At 37.6% G+C, this 21041-nt stretch overlaps 1 protein-coding gene across 1 annotated transcript in view; it reads left to right on the plus strand.

Moving 5' to 3' along the window:
* The window catches only part of IQCA1 (IQ motif containing with AAA domain 1), a 175243-nt gene that overhangs the window by 68788 nt on the left and 85414 nt on the right, over positions 1 to 21041 (plus strand). The window contains 2 exon segments of the mRNA XM_030916569.1: positions 3991 to 4075; positions 20157 to 20282. Of these exon segments, the coding sequence (XP_030772429.1) occupies positions 3991 to 4075; positions 20157 to 20282 (211 nt within the window).

Genomic DNA, 21041 nt, shown 5'->3' on the forward strand with positions numbered 1-21041 from the left:
AAAGAAACAGCGCTATTGTTTTGACTCCTAATGTATTCATGGTTTCTCTCTAGGCCCTGTCCAGGCTGGGCGATGCACGGGTCTGAGGCAGATGGTGGTCAGTTTAACAAGGTTTCAGACATGAGTCATGTGGACAAGCACCACCTGGGGCCCAATATCCTCATCAGCCATATGATTGTGGAATGTGAGCTGTGTGAGGGCAACCACTGCCATCTTTGAATGTCAGATCTCTGTCTCCCATCACTGCATCTAGAATCTAGTTGGGACTAAACAGATATTTGTTGGTTGACTATATGAATGAAAGCTTGGATGGATGGAGGAGTAAGTGAGTGATCCTACCAAAGTAACTACTGTGTAGAAAAAGAATCAAGTTCTGTTTGGCCCCAGAGGGCGGCTCAGTGGCCCAGGGAGTGAGATGACAGTGCAGTGTCAGGAAGTATCCAGAAGTGGATAGGCTGCCTCGGGGGAGTGAGCTCACCATCATAGGAAATATTTAAGCAGTGGCCAAGGGAATGGCTCTCTAAGTGTGTCCCAGGTCCCCAGGGCCCCTGGCTCTCAAAGTGTGTCCCAGGAATCCTGGGGGCCTTCAAGACCTGTTCAGGGGATCCAAAAGCCAAACTGCTTTCAAATGAATACCAAGACATTGCTTGCTATTTTTGTTTTCTTGACATTGGCACCAATGGTACAATAGTAGCAGGGCAGATCTGCTGACCCAGGAATCAAGCCACCAGCTCCAGCACAAAAGTCACTGTAGACTTCACTGCCATACACTGCCTTTAAAAATAATTTTAGTTAATCTAGGCAATACCATTCAAGACATAGGCATAGGCAGAGATTTCATGTTGAAAATGCCAAAGGCAATTGCAACAAAAGCAAAATTTGACAAATGGGATCTAATTAAACTAACGAGTTTCTGCACAGCAGAAGAGACTCATCAGAGTGAACAGACAACCTACAGAATGGGAGAAAAAATTTGCAATCTATATATCTGACAAAGGTCTAATATCCAGAGTCTGCAAGGAACTTAAACAAATATACAAGAAAAAAAAAAAAAAAAAAAAAAAAAAAAAAAAAAAAAAACATTAAAAAGTGGGCAAAAGACATGAACAGACACTTTTCAAAAGAAAAAAAAATTCTTGTGACCAACAAATATATGAAAAAAAGCTCAACATCACTGATCATTAGAGAAATGCAAATCAAAATCACAATGAGATACCATCTCGCACCAGTCAGAATGGCAATTAAAGAGTCTGGAAACAACAGATGCTGGCAAGGTTGCAGAGAGAAGGGAATGTGGAAAGGAACTGTGGAAGACAGTGTGACGATTCCTTAAAGATCTAGAGGCAGAAATACCATTTGACCTAGCAATCCCATTAGTGCGTACATAGCCAAAGGAGTAAAAATCATTCTGTTATACAGATACCTGCATGCATATGTTCATTGCAGCACCATTCACAATAGCAAAGACATAGAATTAACTCAAATGCCCATTGGTAATAGACTGGATAAAGAAAATGTGATACATATACACCATGGAATATTAAAGGAAAGAGATCATGTCCTTTGCAGGGACATAGATGGAGCTGGAAGCCGTTATCCTCAGTAAATTAATGCAGGAACAGAAAACCAAACACTGCATGTTCTCACTTATATGTGGGAGCTGAACAGTGAGAACAGTGAGAACCCTGTGTCCCCGACAGACATGTGGAGGGAAACGACACACATGGAGGGATCAACATAATTGGACACATGGGGAGGGCCTGTTGGGGCAGGCATGTGGGGGGAGGGAGAGCATCAGGAAGAATAGCTAATGTACTCTGGGCTTAATACTAAGGCGATGGGTGGATCTGTGCAGCAAACCACCAAGGCACACATTTACCTACGTAACAAACCTGCACATTCTGCTCTTGTACCCCAGAACTTAAAATTATTATTTTTCATTCAACTTTTATTTTATTTGACAATGTTCTTGAGGATGCAATAAAAAATAATATTATTCAGACTTGACCTTTGAAACACATAGCTTTTTAACATTCTATGTGACAAAATCAGCAGTTAATTATAAATCCCTTCTGCTGCACACCAAAGCGTAAAGATTGTCTCCAGGAAGCACCTGTGAGGTGTTTCAGCCCTGAGTTGAACCAGCCACTTCTTAATGGAACATCATTTGTCCCTTGAGAAAACAACTGACAAATTCTGGACTTTGGGTTTTGGGGAGACTTTCCTCAAAAGTGAATCAGATGAACCTGAAGAAGAATAAACCATCGACAGTAGTTGTTGCCAATGGTAAAATTTGAGCTTTCCAGAAAAAAATTATGATTTTAGAAAATTTGTATTCACTCCTATGAGTTGGAGAGGTTCCTATGACTTAGACCTTCCATTATAAGATCTGTGGTATTATTAATGAATGCGATTTTCAATATGATGAAATGTATCAACTGTGGGAAGACCCACATAATTCTGCAAACCATTGTTTTCTAGTGACCAAGACCTGAGGACACAAAATCATGCATGGGTAAAAGGTCTATTCCAGGCACAAGACAGATCCATGGATTTTCATGTGACAGAGAGGGAGAAAGTTTGTTGACATGGGTTCAGATTCCACATCACAGCTAGCCTGTAGGAAGCTACTAGTTGTCTAGCTGTGGTGTAGCATCAAAGGAGAATATTCACAGTTAGCTAAAAGGGCTATTAAAATACTTCTTCTTGCTCTATGTACTCATCCATGTGAGGCCAGATTTTCTTCCTATATTTCAACCAAAACAAAAGATTTCCACAGACTGAGTGCAGAAACAGATATAAGCATCCAGGTCGTTGCCATTCAGCCAGACACAAAAGAGACTTGAAAAGATGCAAAGCTGTGATACTCTTCTCGCTACATTTTTCTTTTAGTTTTGGAAAATATATTTATTATCCATAAAATGTTATTTATGTTAACATGTAATGAGCTTACTTTATTTTTAAATTAACTAAAATATATATTTTATAAATTTCTAAGCTTTAATTATTTGTTTATTTTGGAGATAGGATCTTGTTCTGTCACCCAGTCTGGAGTGCAGTGGTGCAGTCATGGCTCACTGCAGCCTCAAACTCCTGGACTCAAGTGATCCTCCCACCTCAGCCTTCCAAAGTGTTGGGATTACAGGTGTGAAACACTACACCCAGCCAGATTTAATATTTAACACAGTAAATTATCGATAGCTGTAACTCATCTAGCAAAAACTCTTTGAGATCCTCAAAAATTAATAAGAATATAAAAGGCTTCTAAGGCCAAAAGTTTGGGAACCAGTTTCTTGAGAGCCATTTTAAACATGGTGGTCACCTCTGAACCTCAGATTCTGTACTTCTGTGAATTAATGGAACTAACTTGGCAGGTAGTCTTACATACAATAAATATAACATTCACGTCAAAGTCAGTTTCTTTTAAGAATACTAACTACCTACCCCTTCTGAAATTCTCAACACTAAATTTCAAAGTCTGCTTTTTTAAAATGTGGTTACCGAAAAATAATACTATTTGGAACCAATAAAACATAGGGCCTCAAACTAAACCATGGGTGTCTATTTCACACGTTATTACTAACTGTGTAATTTCGACAACTCTGTCCTTCTGTTTAGTTTCAAAATCCTGTGTTTATTCTCAATTTTAAACAGGAAGAAATGATTTGTGCTTCTGTCTTCATTCTTAACTCAAACACAGAGCATCTCAACATTAAAAAAAAAAAAAAGGAGGAGGAAAAAGTACAAACTGTTTTAAAGAGAGATGTTTGCATCAGACTAACAATTCTCTAGAGGAAGGAAACCTGCTACTGAATGCCATCAGTACCTTCAGTTTCTTCAAGACACCGTGCCCGGCCCTTGATTTACAGGGAACCCTCCACCCTTAATGACCATCACTCATTTAAATGAATATAAGCAAATAAATTAAATGGGGTATATAACAGGAGAGGACTTCATTTCTATTTTAATTTGCTATTTTTTTTTCTGCAGAAATTTAACTGGGACATTTCCTGACTACCCTGACATTGAAGAAGGAGGCTCAGCTATTATTTTCTCTAACAAGACCATACAACAGGTACTAATATGCTTAAGAAATGAAGTGTAAATATATCAAATGGCATTTCTTTAAACTTTGAAATTAATGAGTTTATAGACTTAATAGGTCTTGTTTATTTTTCTATACATATTTACATGGAAATACTTTTGGGTGTTCATCGTGGTATGTACTTTCATATTTATTCAGAATGAGTTCTTTTTTTTTTCACCATCTTATCTTTGAAGGAGATGTGGTGATGTGTGAAGGTCATTTTCTTAGTAAATTCTGAGTAGCTTGGCTGCAGGAGCCCTTTGTGTTCTGCTCCCAGCTTCCCTCTCCCTCTCATCTCCATGCCCCACCCCCTCAGCAGGCCCTTGGCTCCAGAAGTCCACTCACTCACCTGTGCTCCTGGCTCATGCCGCTGCTCCTTTGGGTGTGCCATGCTCTTCCTGAGTTCTGGTTCTGGGCGCCTTTCTGCTTAGCTCCTGCTCCCCTGTCAAGACCCAGCTCCTTGTCTTATTAATATTTTTCGAGTGAAACACCTTTGATCGTCTCTGTAGATGCTTCAGTGGCATTTGATGAAATTGACATTTAAAAGTATTTTTTTTAATGTCTTCGTAAACTAGGAATAGGAAAATTATTCTTAGCTTCATAGTATTTAGCATAGAAACCAAGAGAAGATTTGCATTGTACTCAATGATGAGGCATTAGATGCATTGTCAAAGTGAAAATCAATAAGGACAATTTGTCTTATCTCCTGAGTAAAATTTTCCCCAACTGCCCACAACCTGGGTGACTAACCCTTCCTCTAAAGCCCTGTGCTATTAACATCACTCATTTGACGTTTACCCTACGCTACTTCACATGGACACCTTTCTTTTAATGCCGGGGGCCTGCAAACATACAGCATTTTGTTTGAATTTCTGTTAAGCTGGTTCACCATTTACAAACTTGTATCATAACATTCATGTGCATGCTTTATCTCTTCCTTAGCCTGTCAACTTCTCAAGAGGAAGGACTTTTAATTTGCATATGTAAACATTCAACAAATATTTGCTGAACAAAAGAACAGAAGGCTTATCTTCTCCATGAGATTATAAACCTTCTAAGGGCAAGAGCCATATTTTAAGATTCTTTAAAATCATAGAAATGAGTGCATAGTAAGTGCTCAATATATATTTCATTTTTCTTAATAATGATAATATTAATTTTACAGCCATGAGAACATAGTCTCTAATTTTTTAAATTAAATTAAAAATGTTTTCCTTTTTAAGGAAATAAAATTATTAGGTTAAATATGTTGAAAAAAATGTCAAAATCAAGAAAAGGATAGTTACTATCAGAACTATTGGTGAATATTTCCTTGGACATTCTAAAAAATGCCAGACAAATAAGAAAAAGGAAAGAAGTGATAAATATTTTAAAGTGAGAATTTTATCATTGTTTTAAGATCATGTCATTATCTCCCTAGGAAACCCAATACATTTAACAAGAAATTATATTGACAAATTATACAGAACTGAACAGAATTACACTGACAAAATCGCACTGAAGAAGATAAAAGAAGACTTGAATGATAGACTGAACAATTATTTAGCTGGATAAAAAGACTGAGTAAAGTATAAATACACACTTTTTATTATTCTGTGAAGTTAATGCAATTCCAGTTAGTATCAAAACAAGTTTTTATTGACATAATTATTTTCAAGTATCTGAAGAATGAATGCATGGAAATATCCCAAAAGTTTTTTTTTAAACTATAATAGGGAACTTTCCATATTGAAATAAAACAAATTATAAAGATATAAAGTAACCAAAACACCACAATGCTAGAAAATGAATAGACGGATAACAACAAAAATAACAGATAACATTTGTTGGACAGATGTTCTGTGCCAAGTACCATGCAAGCACTTTATATAAGTCAACTTATTTAATTCTTCCAAACTATGAAGATCAAAAATTTGGCCAAATTAGTTGTGGAGCTGAGATTCCAACTCAAGGAGTCTGACTTGAGAATAGTGTGCTCAGAAACTTAGTCAGGTATATGTATCAGAACTCAGTAGCATACTGATGACATTTCAAATAAATGGGGAAGGACAGACTAATAAATAATATTATTTAATAATAACTGGCTCACCATTTGGCAAAATCAAGTAGAGCCTTCCTTATTATACAAAATAAATTTCAGATGAATTAAATATTTACATGTAAAAATGTTAAGCCACAAATTACTTAAGAAATTGTTTGAATTGGAGAAAAATTTCATAAACATGGCACCCTAGGCAAACACCATGAAGAGAATCTGCCCGTATACTTAACTACATAAAGCTCAAATAGCAAAATGGCCGAAAAAAAATCACAAATGAAGTTCAAGTTATATGATAACTGAGGAAAACATTTGCAACATATGTGATAATGGGTATTTTTCATGTATAAATATTTCTCAGAAAATAATAACAAAAATTGGAACATCCCAATAAAAAAGAAGGCAAAGAATATGAACAGGAATTTAACATAAGAATAAATTTTAAAACTCCCTGGCAAATAAATGTATAATGTTGCCATATCTCTTTTCATCTATAGGACTGGTAAAAATTTTAGGTCATTGTAATGACTGGAGTTGGTATGCATGTGGGAAAAAGTCACTCTTATACATTGCTACTGGATATGTAAATTAGCATGACATTTTTAAGGAACATGGATCAAATGAATATCAAAACTTTTCATGTGTATGTGCTTTGGCTCATAAATGCTCTTTGAGGAATTTATACTAAAGAAATAATAAGAGAAGTCATAAGTCAGAGGTCAACATTCTTTTTTTGTAAAGGGACAAATAGTAAATATTTTAGGTTGTGGCACATGCATTCTTTCCTGGCACTACTCAACTCTGCCAATATGGCATTGATATGCTTTGTCTCTGTGTCCCCACCCAAATCTCATCTCAAATCCCCACGTGTCAAGGGAGAGACCTGATGGGGGTGGTTCCCCCAGACTATTCTTGTGATCGTGAGTTCTCACAATATCTGATGGTTTTATAAGGGGCACTTCCCCCTTTGTGCTCTCTCTCTCTCTGTCTCCTGCCACCACGTAAGACATGCTTGCTTCCCCTTCCGCCATGATTGTAAGTTTCCTGATGCCTCCCCAGCCATGTGGAACTGTGAGTCAATTAAACCCCTTTTCTTTATAAATTACCCAGTCTCAGGCAGTTCTTTATAGCAATGTGAGAATGGACTAATACAGGCATCAGAGAAGCCATAGACAACATGTAAATGATGGGCATGGCTGTGTTCCAGTCACACTTCATTTCGAAAATGGGCAGGCTGCCGGCCAGAGCTGGCCCATGCACCATAATTTGCTGACCCCTGCCATGGATGCTGTTCACGTCTGCCTTGTTTATTGCATTGACAAAGAAGAAAACAGCCTGATGTTCTTTAACAGGAATTCGTTAAGTAACATAAACTTCTCTGCAGCAGTAAAAACCAGGCTGTCGCTCAGGGTTTCAGGACTTCAGTATGACTGACCCTCCCTTTGTCCCTGTGCTCCCCTCCAAGAGCCCTCAGAATTAAGCACACAGGAATTGCTCTTCCTTCACTTCTCCATCGGAAACCAACCTCCGCTCCCAAAGGCTGCCTCAGCCCTCCACAGGACTCCTCCCTTCTCCACTGAATTCCGTGAGCACTAAATATTGACCCTATTATTTGGCAGTTTGTTAAGCCCTGCCTTGAGTGATTGTCATTTTGATTTGGAGTTGTTTCACTTTTTTTATGTGTTTAGGTGTTGTCCCGCCAGCTAAATTGCCAGGCACAATTTGTGTCTTGGAAGTCCATGGCAAGCATCCAGACACATTTTATGTTCAGTTAGAAAGGTAGCGATTATAGGATTAAGAATGTTGGTAGAACATCTAAATTGCCATGAGAAACATTAAAAACTACTAGTCAAAAGAAAATTGAGAATGTCTGGTTAACACATTGAGAGAGAACAGAGGAGACCACAAAGCAGCTTAGCCTTGAAAGACAGATGATTGAAGAGTCAGAATGGCATGGTGATTACAAATCACAGTTCCGCCACACACTAGACCTGCAACCTTAGACAAGCTTCATCCCCCCACCCGCCGATTCAGTTTTCTCATCTGTAAGTGGAGGTTACTGGCAACACCTACCTCCCTGCACCGAGGTAATAATTAAATGAGACAGTACATGTGAGGTACTTAGAACAGAGCTGGCACATTGAAACCCTTCAGAACATCATCACCGTTGTTACTAGTGTTAATAGTAGCAGTAATAGTAGCCATTGTAGCCATAGTATGAAGAGAGAGTAAGCCAAGCATTATCCTTATAACAGTGTACGTACCAGGTGAAATATATATTAATAAGACACAAAAATAATACAAATACTTTTTTTGAAACGAGCATAACATTGATACAAAACCCAAAAAGAAAAGATTGAACACAAAAAAAAGGACACAGATCTGTCTCCCTTATAAGTATTAGCACAAACATTTTAACTAAAGTATTAGCACACTAAAACCAGCACCACATTAAACTAGTAAAACACAAGAGGTGATTATTCCAGGATGCAAGAATGGTTTGGGTTAAGGATGTCTATGAATGCACTGCATTGTATTAAAAAATCCAAAAGGGAAAACCGTAAGTTCCTCACTCTGGAGGTTGCAAGGGCATTTTACAAATTTAATATCCATTCTTGATATTTAAAAATAGAAGCCTACAGAACTGGAATATATGGATACTTGTTGAACATTATTAAATATGTCTTAGTTCAAAACCAAGTGTCATGCTTAAAGAAATTCACTAGAAACATTTCCACTCATGAGTGTCAGGAAAAATTCAAGAATAGCCATCATCACCGCCATTATTTAACGTTGTCCCATAGGAACTACTAAACAATATATCCGCTTTCTAGTGTTCTAAAGGGGAATGGAAGAGGCACATGATCACCTTTTGCGCATATGTTCAATATTTAGAAAAGCATTGAATAAAGAGCAAAAAAGCAAAGAGAATAAACTAAAAACTACTTTAAATAATATGAGAAGCAAGATGGGGGATTACAAAATTAATATGCAGAAAACAATCGCTGTTGTGCATACAAACAGTAGCTAGCTAGAAAATATAATGTAAGAGACCATTTACAACACCAACAATGCAAAGATAAAATGCCCAGGAATAAACTTAATGATAAATGTACACTCTACGTGAAGAAAAACTTACAACACTCCTGAGGGATGCGAAGAAATGGAAAAGCATATCGTGCTCTTAGGTAGGAATACTCAACACCATACATACCTTGACTCCTAAACATCATCTATAAACATAATATGATCCAAATAAAAATACCAATAGCATTATATTGGGGCATTGGCAGGGAGGAGGCAGGGAGGATGACCAAAGTAAACTTTAAGTAGAAAGCAAATAACCAAGAATAACCAGTGGAATTTGGAAAATGAAGCATAGTGAGGAGGAACTAGCTTTGCCAGGTATGAAAACATATTCTTAGGAGCCCACTGGCACAGACAAAAGGCTGAAAAGGCACATCAATTGAAAAGAATGGAAAATCAAGAAATAGACCCAAATACATATGGAAATTTATAATAAAGACAGCATCTCAAATGTGAAAGGAATAAAAGGAAATAAATGGTATAAGAAGAGCCAGGTGGTCATCTAAGAAAAAAGAAAATTAAATTCCTAACTCTTTACACTTTACTTTGGATTGATTCCAAGTGGATCAAACACTTACTTATAAAACAAAACAAAAACACAAAAGGACTAGAAGAAGCGAAGAAAGAAATATGTCATAACCTCAGAATGGGAAAGATCCTTCTAACTATGGTGCAAACCCAGGAATCATAGCAGAAAAAAAATTGATAAATTCGACTACACACACAAAATTGTTTTAATCCTACATGGAAAAAAATGACCCCAAGTGAGGGAAATGACAGATGATACCCTGAGAGAATTTTTTGTGATAAGTATCACAGACAAGAGACCTTTCTTCTAATATGTAAGGAACTCCTACAGCTCTATAAGAAAAGATTAATAACCCAATACAAAAATCAGCAAAAGGATATGAATAGACAGTTCTCAGAAAGAGAAAACTCAGATGAATTTGAAACATAATAAAAGATGTTCAACACATGAAAAGATGAACAACCTCACACATGTAAGAGAAATGCAAATTAAAACTACACTGACAGATGAAATTGATCAATTGAATCTCAACAAAATGCAAAACTTTTGCACTTCAAGAGATACCATTAAGAAAATGAAAGTACAAGTAACAGACTGGGAGAAGATATTTGCAGAATACCTACCTGCTAAAGGACTTACAGCCAGAAAATACAAAGTGCTCTTCCACCTCAATAAGAAGACAGTTCAGTCAAAACACAAGCAAAAGACTTGAACAGACAATTCACAAAGGAAGATATCTGGATGGCTAGTAAGAACATGAAAACATGTTCAACATTATTAGTCATTAGGGTAATGAAAATTAAAACGGAAATGTAATGCTATTTCACACCCATGAGGACAGATACAAAAAAAAAGACAATTACAGATGAAGATGTGGAGAAAAGGGAACCCTCATACATTGCTAGTGGGAATGCAGAATGTTGCCACTTTGGAAAACATCATGCCAATTTCTTAAAAGTAAAATATAAATTTACCAAAGGACCTAGCAGTTCTTCTCTTAGGACTCTAGCCAAAAGAAATGAAAACATATATCCACACAAAAACATTTGTAGATGAATGTTCATAGCAGCATTGGTCATAATTGCCAAAAATTTGAAACAACTTAAATGCATATCAACTGGGGAATATGGTAAAATATGGTATATCCGTACAACTTAATATTATTTGGCAATTAAAAAGGAACGCACATCTGATACAGTGCTACAACAGTGAATGAACTTAAAGCATTATGCCATATTAAAACATTATGCAATGTGAATGAAGCCAGACACGATGGACTATATATTTTATGATTCCATTTATATGAAATGTCTAGAAAAAGGAAACCTGTAGATAGAGAAAGTAGATTAGTGCTTGCTTAGAGAGATACTTTTGTTGTGTCCCCACCCAAATCTCATCTTGAATTGTAGTTCCCGTAATGCCCATTTGTTGTGGGTTGGACCTGTTAGGAGGTAATTAACTCATGTAGGCAGTTATCCTCATGCTGTTCTCGTGATAGCGAGTGAGTTCTCACAAGATTTGATGGCTCTGTAAGGGGCTTTTCCCCCTTTGCTCGACACTTCTCTCTCCTGTTGCCATATGAAGAATGACCTGTTTGCTTCCCCTTCCACCATGATTGTGAGTTTCCTGAGGCCTTCCCAGCCATGTGGAACTGTGAGTCAAGTAAACCTCTTTACTTCATAAATTACTCAGTGTTGGGTATTTCTTCATACCAGCATGAGAATGGACTGATACACCTGGGAAGCGGAGAGACAAGGGATTAGCAAATAATGGAAATGAGACAATCTTATTGAGGTGATAGAATGTTCTAAAACTGATTTATGGTAGTGGAACACAACTTGATATACTTGCTGAAAAATTATTGAATTGCACACTTGAAATGAGTGAGTATATGATATGCTTCAATAAAATTATATTTTGGGAAAAGAAAACAGGCACCAGGCCAAATTTGACCCTGAGGCCAAAAAAATGATGGCTGACTTAATAGGCAGTAAAGTATACTTTTAACTTTGGAAGATTTTGCTCGAGTTGATGAACAGGAACAAAATAAATTCAATACTGGCTTCTCAAAAAAAACAAAAGCAACTACATTTCTACCCATGTAACTGGCAAACAAGATGCACTATGACAACGAGCATATGGGGAAACAGGCCCTCTCCTACACTGCTGGCAGAAGGGTAAATTGACACAACCCATGGTGGGAAGTTTAACAGTATTACAAATGTGCGTACACTTGATCCAGCATTTCTACTTTAAGGAATTTATCCTGCAGATATGTTCACCACCTGCAAAATGATATTTGCATGCATTTATTCATGGCAACAATGTTAGTAGTAGCAGATTACTATTAGAAATGACAGCAGATTACTGTTAGAAATAATGTTAATCTTATTTGGTAGGGGAATGGCCAAATAAATTGTTACAATACACCCTTAAAAAATGAACCATGAAGCTGTGTATGTATCACTAAGGAAAGATGGCCAAGATATATTATTAGGTGACAAATGCAGAACCAGAACAGTATTATAATATGCTAACATTTGTATAAAACTGACAAGTTGATGTCTATAATGTGCATTTGTGTGTGTACATGTGTACATCTGTGTGCACTTGGAAGATTTTGCTATAACTGAAGAGTGCAGATAAAATAAGTTTTGTATTGGTTTAAAAAAGAGACAACTTCAGTGACATATTACTGTTCACCTATACAATTGGCAAACATAACACAGCAATGCCAGTGTGCTCTGTGTGTGTATGCATTATATGTATATTTGCAGTATGTGTGTATAAAGTGTCTTTAGAAGCATATCCAAAGTATTTGGGTTGATTTTTTAGCAAATGTATCATGATCGGCCACATACTGGAAGTCACCACAAACCCCTGTGTCCTGCTTAGCGCAGGACTCCTGCAGACTTCTGCTGAGTAACTCAACAGCCCTCAAGACCACCACACAACCACCTGCAGCTTTCACCACAGAGGACCCTTCAGGGTTTGTTATCATGAACCCCAACAGCATATTCTGCAGAAGTTCCTACAGTTTTCACATCTGAGGAAACCAGCTGCCTGCACAGAAGCAGTGGACCTCCTTCAGTTTTCACCACTGAGGACACTGCATTTCTTTTCACCTTCACAATCTCCAGGTGCCTGAGTCTCCCGTCCCCTGCTGGAGCCACCCAGAGCAACATGACTGCTCCTGCCACAGTGACCCCAGCCCAGTGACCCACCCAAGTGGCCCTCATGTTCCCTAGGTGCCTAAGTCACCACATCTCCTTGAAATCACCCCAGATACTGCCTCCACAGGTTCTCTGGGCCAGGGGACCCAGAGCAGCTACTGCATGTATGCCAAAAAACAACTTTGGAGCCCCCTACCACAGACTCCAACCTCACCACTGCATGCACTCAAGGCTAGCTCCTGTAGCCAGACTATTGCAGTAGCTGCTAGCCTGGCCCCCGCAACTAGGTGAGCATAACCAGTTGGCCATGCCCTCCAGCTCCTATCCCCACACTATGCTTGTTCCCAAAGCTAGTCCCTGTAGCTACATGTGCATGCACCCCTCCAGCTCAGCCTGAAGTTGCCCATGCATGCAGATGGTGTTGCTGGCCTGCAACGGGCCTCTGCAATTATGCATATGCAAGCTGCTGGCCCCCACTGCCACATGTGCACCTGCAGCTGGCCCCAGCCACAAAGGACTAAGCAGGTGCCAACCTCACAGACTCCAGCTGCCTGAAATGGCAAGACTGAATGCTCCCCCAGATTTGGAGCCACCACATGCCCCAACACTTGGTACCTCACAACACTAAACCCAGTGCTACAGTGCCCCCGGCATGCCTCTGTCCCTCAACCCTGCTGCCCACAGGTGAAGGTCTTTCCTTACCAAAGCCAGTCCATAAAGTCTGGAAGAGGTTACTACTTCTTGAAATTTGCAGACTCTTTTATAAGACTATATGAAGAATCAGGGAAACACGATACCACTAACAGAACACAATAAACTTTCACTAACTGACGCTAAAGAATTGGAGATCCGTGAATTACGTGACAGAGAATTCAAAATAAGTATTCTAAAGAAGCTCAGCAAATTACAAGACAATACAGATAAACTAATGAAATCAGGAAAATAATACCAGAACAAAGTGAAAGAAGGATTTACAAGACAATCAGAAAGTAACAAACAAAGTGGCAGCAGTAAGTTCTTCCTGTCAATAATTATCGCAAATATAAACGGATTAAATTCTCCAATCAAAAGACATAGCATGGCTGAATGGATTTTTTAAAAATTACTCCACTATATGCTGCATACAAGAGATTCACTTTACCTTTAAGGACACACATAGAATGAAGGCGAAGGGATAGAAAAAGATATTCCGTGTAAATTGAATCCAAAAGAAAGCAGGGGTAACTAGAATTATGTCAGACAAAATATACTTTAAGTCAAAAACTGTAAAAAGGGCAAGTAAGATCATTATATAATTATAAAGAGATCAGTTCAATAGGATATAATAATTGCAAATGTATGTGTACCAAACATCAGAGTATATAAATATGAAAAGCAAATATTAATAGATCTGAAGGGAGAGATAGATTACAATACAATAATAGCAGGGAATTTCAATACCTCACTTTCGACAATGAACAGATCATTCAAACAAAATTAATAAGGAAACAATGAACTTGAACTACACTTTAGACCAAATGGACCTAATAGACATATACAGAACATTTGATCCAACAGCAGCAGAATATACATTCCTTTCAAATGGTCATAGAACATTCCCCAGGACAAATCATATATTCAGCCACAAAACAAGCCTAAACAAATTTAGGAAGATCACAATCATATCAAGTATATCTTTTCAGACTGCAATGGTGTGAAACCAGAAACAATAAAAGGAAAAATCTTTGAAATTTCACAGATAGAAATTAACAACATGCTCCTAAAACAACCAATGGATCAAAGAAGAAATTTAAAGGCAAATTTTAAAATATCTTGAAACCAATAAAAATGGAAACACAACGTACTAAAACCTATGAGATGCAACAAAAGCAGTACTAAGAGGAAAATTTCTATCATTAAATGCCTACACCGTAAAAGAAGAAAGATCTCAAACAACCTAACATTATGCCTCAAGGAACTAGAGAAAGAAAAACAAACTGTTATTAAGTACAAAAATAGCAGAGGAAAGAAATAAAGATTAGAACAAAAATAAATGAAATGGAACCTCAAAAAAACAACAGAAAAGGTAAACTAAGAGTTGGTTTTGTGAAAGATAAAATTGACAGACTGTTAACTAGACTAGGAAAGAAAAGAGTCAGACAAATAAAAGTTAAAATGAAGGAGGAGACATTACAACTGATACTATAGAAATACAAAAGATCATGAGACTACTATGAATAATTATATACCAGCAAATTCATTAGCCTAGAAGAAATGGATAAATTCTTATACAACAACAGGACTAATCACAAAAAAGTAGAAAATCATAGTGAGTAGAGAAACTGAATCAGTAGTCAAAACCCTTCCAACAAAGAAAGGCCCAGGATAAAATGGCTTCTTGTGTGAATTCTACCAAACATGTAAAGAACTAATACCAATACTTCTTAAATTCTTCCCAAAAATTGAAGAGAAATAAATACTTCCAAATTCATTTATAAGGCCAGTGTAAACCTGATACCAAAACCAGACAAGACACTGAAAGAAAAGAAAATTATAAGCCAATATTCATGATGAACATAGATGCAGAAACCCTCAACAAAATACTAGCAAGCCAAATTCAAGAGCACATTAAAAGAATCATTCACCATGGTCAAACAGGATTTATCCTTGGGACACAAGATTGGTTCAGCCTATCCAAATCAATCAGTGTAATATACCACATTAACAGAATGAGGGATACAAATCATATGATCATTTTAATAGATGCAGAAAAAGTATTTGACAAAATTCAGAACTCTTTCATGATAAAAACTCAACAAATTATGCAGAGAAGGAACTTAACACAATAAAGACTATATATAAAAACCCCACAGCTAAAATCATACTCAATAGTAAAAAATCTGAGTTTTTCCTCTAAGAGCTGGACAAGATAAGGATGCCCACTCTTGCCACTTTTATTCAACCTAGTACAGAAGTCCTAGCCAGAGCAATTAGGCAAGAATGAGAAATAGAAGGCATCCAAATAGGAAGGGAAGAAGGGAAATTGCCTATTTTTGATCTTGTATGTAGAAAAATCCAGAGGCCAGGCACGGTGGCTCACGCCTGTAATCCCAGCAGTTTGGAAGGCTGAAATGGGAGGATCACTTAGCACAGGTTTTTGAGAATAGCCTGGGCAACAAAGCAAGACCCTGTCTGTATTAAATTTTTAAAATTTTTTAAAAAGAAGAAAAGAAAACCCCAGAGACTCCACTACGAATACTATTAGAACTGACAAACAAACTTAGTAAAGTTTCAAGATACAAAGTCAACATACAGAAGATCAGTAGCATTTCTATACACTAACAGTGAACCCTCTGAAAAAGAAATCAAGAAAACAATCCCATTTATAGTAACTTTTTAAAATTTAGGTATAAATTTAACCAAGGAGTTGAAGAGTCTGTATATTGAAACCTGCAAAACATTGATGAAATAATTTTAAGAGGACACGAATAAATAGAAAGATATCCTGTACTCATGAATTGGAAGAATTAATGTTGTAAAAATGAGCATATTACCCAAAGTGATCTATAGATTCAATGTAGTCACTATCAAAATTTCAGTGACACTTTTTCACAGAAATAGAAAAAACAATTCTAAAATTTATGTGGAACCACAAAACACCTCAAATATCCGGTTAATCTTGAGCTAAAAGAACAAAGCTAGAGACATCACACTTCCTGATTTCCAAATATATTGCAAAGCTACAGAAAGCAAAACAGCGTGATACTGGCATAAAAGCAGACATAAAGATCAATGGAACAGAAGAGAGAGCCCAGCAATAAACCCACACACTACAGCAAATTGATTTTCAACAAAGGTGTCAAGAACACACAATGGAAGAAGGATAAGTCTCTTTGATAAGTGATGTGAAAAAACTGGATATCCACATGCAGAACAAGGAAATTGAACCCTTACCTCTCACCATATACACAAATCAACTCAAAATGAGTGAAAGCCATGAATGAAAGACCAGAAACTGTAAAACTACTGTAAGAAAACATAGGGAAAATCTCCATGACATTGATCTGGGCAGTGATTCTCTGGATATGACCCCAAAAGCACAGGCAAAAAAAGTAAAAGTAGACAGATGGCATTGCACCAAACTAAAAACCTTCTGCACAGCAAGGAAACAAAAGAGAAGAGTCAGCCTATGAATTGGGAGAAAATATTTGCAAACCATACATCTGAAAGGCATTAATATCCAAAGTATATAAAGAATTTAAAGACTGCTATAGCAAGAAAACAACCTAATTTAAAATTGGGCAATGGACATGAATAGACATTTCTCAAAAGAAGACGTACAAATGGTCAACATGTATATGGAAAAATGCTCAACGCAACAGACATAACGCTAATTAAACAATGAGATATTACCTCACGCTTGTTAGGATGTCAAAAAGACAGAAGATAACAAATGTTGGCAAGGATGTGAGAGAAGAGACCCTTGTACACTGTTGGTGGGAATGTAAATTAACACAAGCATTATGGAAAACAGCGTGGAAGTTCCTCAAAAAATGAAAAATAGAACTACCGTATGATCCAGCAATCCCACTACTGAGTATGTATCCAAAGGAAATGAAATCAGTGCGTCAAAGAGATGTCTGCACTTCCATGTTCATTGCAGCATCGCTCACAGTAACCAAGATACGGAAGCAACCTCAGTGTTCTTCAATGGATGAATGGATAAACGTAATGTATTGTATATACCCAATGGAACACTATTCAGCTTTAAAAAAGAAGGAAATTTCTGTCATTTGTGACAACATGCGTGAACCTGGAGGACATTATGCTAAGTGAAATAAGCCAGGCACAGAAAGACAAATACTGCATGATCTCACTTATAAATAAAATCTAAAAAAAAAAAATGTAACTTACAGAAGCAGAGAGTAGAGTACTAATTACCAAGGGTGGGAGGGGAGGATCAGGGAATGGAGAGATGTTGGTCAAAGGGTACAGAGTTTCCATTAGACAGGAGGAAAAAGTTCTGGAGATGTATTGTCCAGCATGATGACTATAATTAACAATATTGTTTTGTATATTTTTTAATTGCTAAGAGACTATATTGTAAATGTTCTCATCACACAAAAAAATGCTAAGAATGTAAGGTGATGGACATGTTAGTTAGCTTAACTTAATCATTCCACAATGTGTACATGTATCAAAACCTCATGTTGTGTACTGTAAATATATTAAATTTTTGTCAATTATGCCTTAATAAAAAATAAACATAAAAAGAGAAAGTGGATCTTCTTGGCTGGTTAATAGTATGGGGAGGAAACCTTTCACTGTATATTATGTATTTATGTATAATTACTCTTTCGTAACTTTTGAATTGTGAACCATGAAAATGTAATACTCAAAAATTTAAACTAATAAACTTTAAAAGGAGAGAGATGAAATAAACCATATAATTGGTAAGACTTTAAAAGGCTTAACTGATAAGGCCACAGTGAAATGTATACTCCACAAATAAGGATTTCATCTTTTTTTCAGGTGCTCATATTTTAGATATCAGACTATTTTTTTTAAGTCTTTACTTTTCTGAAAGTTTTGCAGTTTCTAAGGTCCAAACGATGTCTGTGTTCCGAGTGCTCCAGCGCAATGAAGACCTGGGCAGCCACACCTTGATTCTGTGAGTCGAGATGAGCCTTTGTCTGTTTTGTTTTTGTTTTGTTTTGTTTCATTTTTTGAGGCAGGATCTCACTCTGTCTCGCAGCTGGAGGGCAGTGGCTGGATCTTAGCTCACTGCAGCCTCTACCTCCCAGGCTCAGGCAATCCTCCCACCTCAGCCTCCCAGATAGCTGGGAGTACAGGTGTGCACCATCACACCTGGCTAATGTTTCGTATTTTTTTGTAGACATGGGGTTTCATCATGTTGCCCCGACTGGGAAAAGATCATTTTTGCATGGCCAAATATGTGCACAACACATGCTTCACCTCTCTCCTTTTTCCACACTAGGATAAAACGATATTAGCCCTTGTCTCCCCACCCCCAATGTTTTAATTGCTGCATCTTCAAAGGCAACTGCTGTACTTAATTTGGAGTAGGTCATTCCCTTACTTTCCTTTGTACTTGGACTACATCTGTATGTACCTGAGACTGGAGTATGGATTGTTGGTTTCACTCTGTGCATTTTGTATAATGGAGTAAGTTGACATGTATTCTTATGCATCGTGCCTCTTTTCTCCCTACGTTGTGAAATTCACCCTGGTTAGTGCCACCTGAATCCCAGCTCAGCTACTCACTAGCTGTGTGTCCCTGGCTGGGATACTGCACTCTGTGTGTCCCCGTTCTCTCATCCATAAAACGGGGCAACAACAGCAACCCCCGTGCGTCTGGTGTAGCAGCGAAGGAGTCTGTCTCCGGGAGACTCTCAGAAGCATGCCCGGTGGATCCTAAGTGCTGTGTACGGAGATACTGGCTCCATTTCAGAGCTGAGGAAACTGAGTCTCAGAGAGCTTATGCAGCTTGTCTTGGCCACATGACGAGTGATGAGCAGAGCCCCGGGAGCCAAACAGGAAGCGTGTCCTGTCATTGTCACCTTTATATCTCCTGGAATTCACAGCTCTCTATGGCAGTGAGTGAGTGCTCAGTGAACACTGTTATATTGAACTGAATTACATGTTTTTTTAAAACAAATGTATAATAGTTCTGCATGATGCTAATCCTATGTGAACTGGATGCTTTTTAACAAATATTTTATAATTTAGGAGGATAAAAGGTCTTTTGTCACTGTAGGGAATATAAATTAAATCACTGGTGAAAGAAACCAACTCATGAAAATGGAAGTTATTGCAAGAGTGGCTGTTGCCATCAGAGCCTGGCAGGAAACAGTGGCATCCTCCCCCTGGATTTTGATGAGTTGTGGTCAGGGCTGGCACATCCAGCTGTTGCTGAGACGTTGAGGAAGCTGTGACCTCCCCTAGAGTTTGTGGAACCTCCAAGAGCTGGAGCAGGTGGAATTAGGAAAGGAATCGGGCTCAGAAATGTTCAGACTCTCTCTCCATCTACACTGAGGTTGCTGCCCCCTACTCACGAATCCAGCTAAGGGTAGATGGCAGGCAGGACCCCCACCATACCCCACAAGGGGTCGGCCTGCAGGGTCCAGGGCCAGGCAGAGAGGTGATACTGACCAGCACAAATACTTCCTTCCAGACAGGATAAACAGTCCTCCTCTTGATAGGGATCTGTGAAAATGCTATGATTATTTTGGTTTTCATTAGGTTATTGAGGATATCATTGCAAACCAAGAAGAAGAAGAAAAAAACGAAAAGAAGAAAAAGAAGAAAAAGGAAAAGCAACCTAAGAAAACCAAAAAACAAAAGAAAGGAACCAAGGGAAAAAATAAGGTAAAATATTTGTATAAATTTTAGAAATTTGATTTCATTTTCTTTTTAGTGACTTTTTTGCTTTGGGTCAATGAGATATTTCCAAATCTGTTGGGATTGCAGCCATTTGTTTCCTGGAGAAACCATGTTATCTACCAACAGGTTTTCAATTTTTAAATGTTGATCAGCAATCCATTGCCACATTTTCTGTAACTTGTAAGTATCAATTAGGATCAGTCGTGGTTTCAACACTCAGATACCTCACATGTTGATTCACATATGTGATAGCTTTAAGTTTTCCTTCCTCAAAATAAATTATCCCACTTTTCTTTCCTCAGTGGTAAGAGAAGTAAAAATACTTAACAAACCAAGTAAATACTGGAAAGTCAAAATAATCATACTAATTTAACCAAAATGTGTTCATTCACATTTATCATCTAGCACTGACATCTGGATATATTTTAACAGAAGTATTTGTTACTAAAGGAAATCAGAGTTCACACAGTGTCATATTGGGCCCGTCTTTCCCTCGTGTAGGGGGTTTGGAAGTGGAGGTGGGATGAACTTGCCAATAACTGGGGGGATCTTCATGGTGAAGCCTCCAGGAGAAGTGCACTCTCAGGGCCCATGTGCTCTCAGCAGAAACTCTTTCTTTTTTTTTTTTTTTTTTTTTTTATAGGATACCATTATACAAAATATCCAGAGTAGACACATCTATAGCAAGAAAAAGCAGATTTGTGGTTTACAGAAGCATGGAAGAGGAATAATAAGAGTCACTAC

Source organism: Rhinopithecus roxellana, chromosome 14, assembly GCF_007565055.1.
Source record: "Rhinopithecus roxellana isolate Shanxi Qingling chromosome 14, ASM756505v1, whole genome shotgun sequence".
Lineage (NCBI taxonomy): Eukaryota > Metazoa > Chordata > Mammalia > Primates > Cercopithecidae > Rhinopithecus > Rhinopithecus roxellana.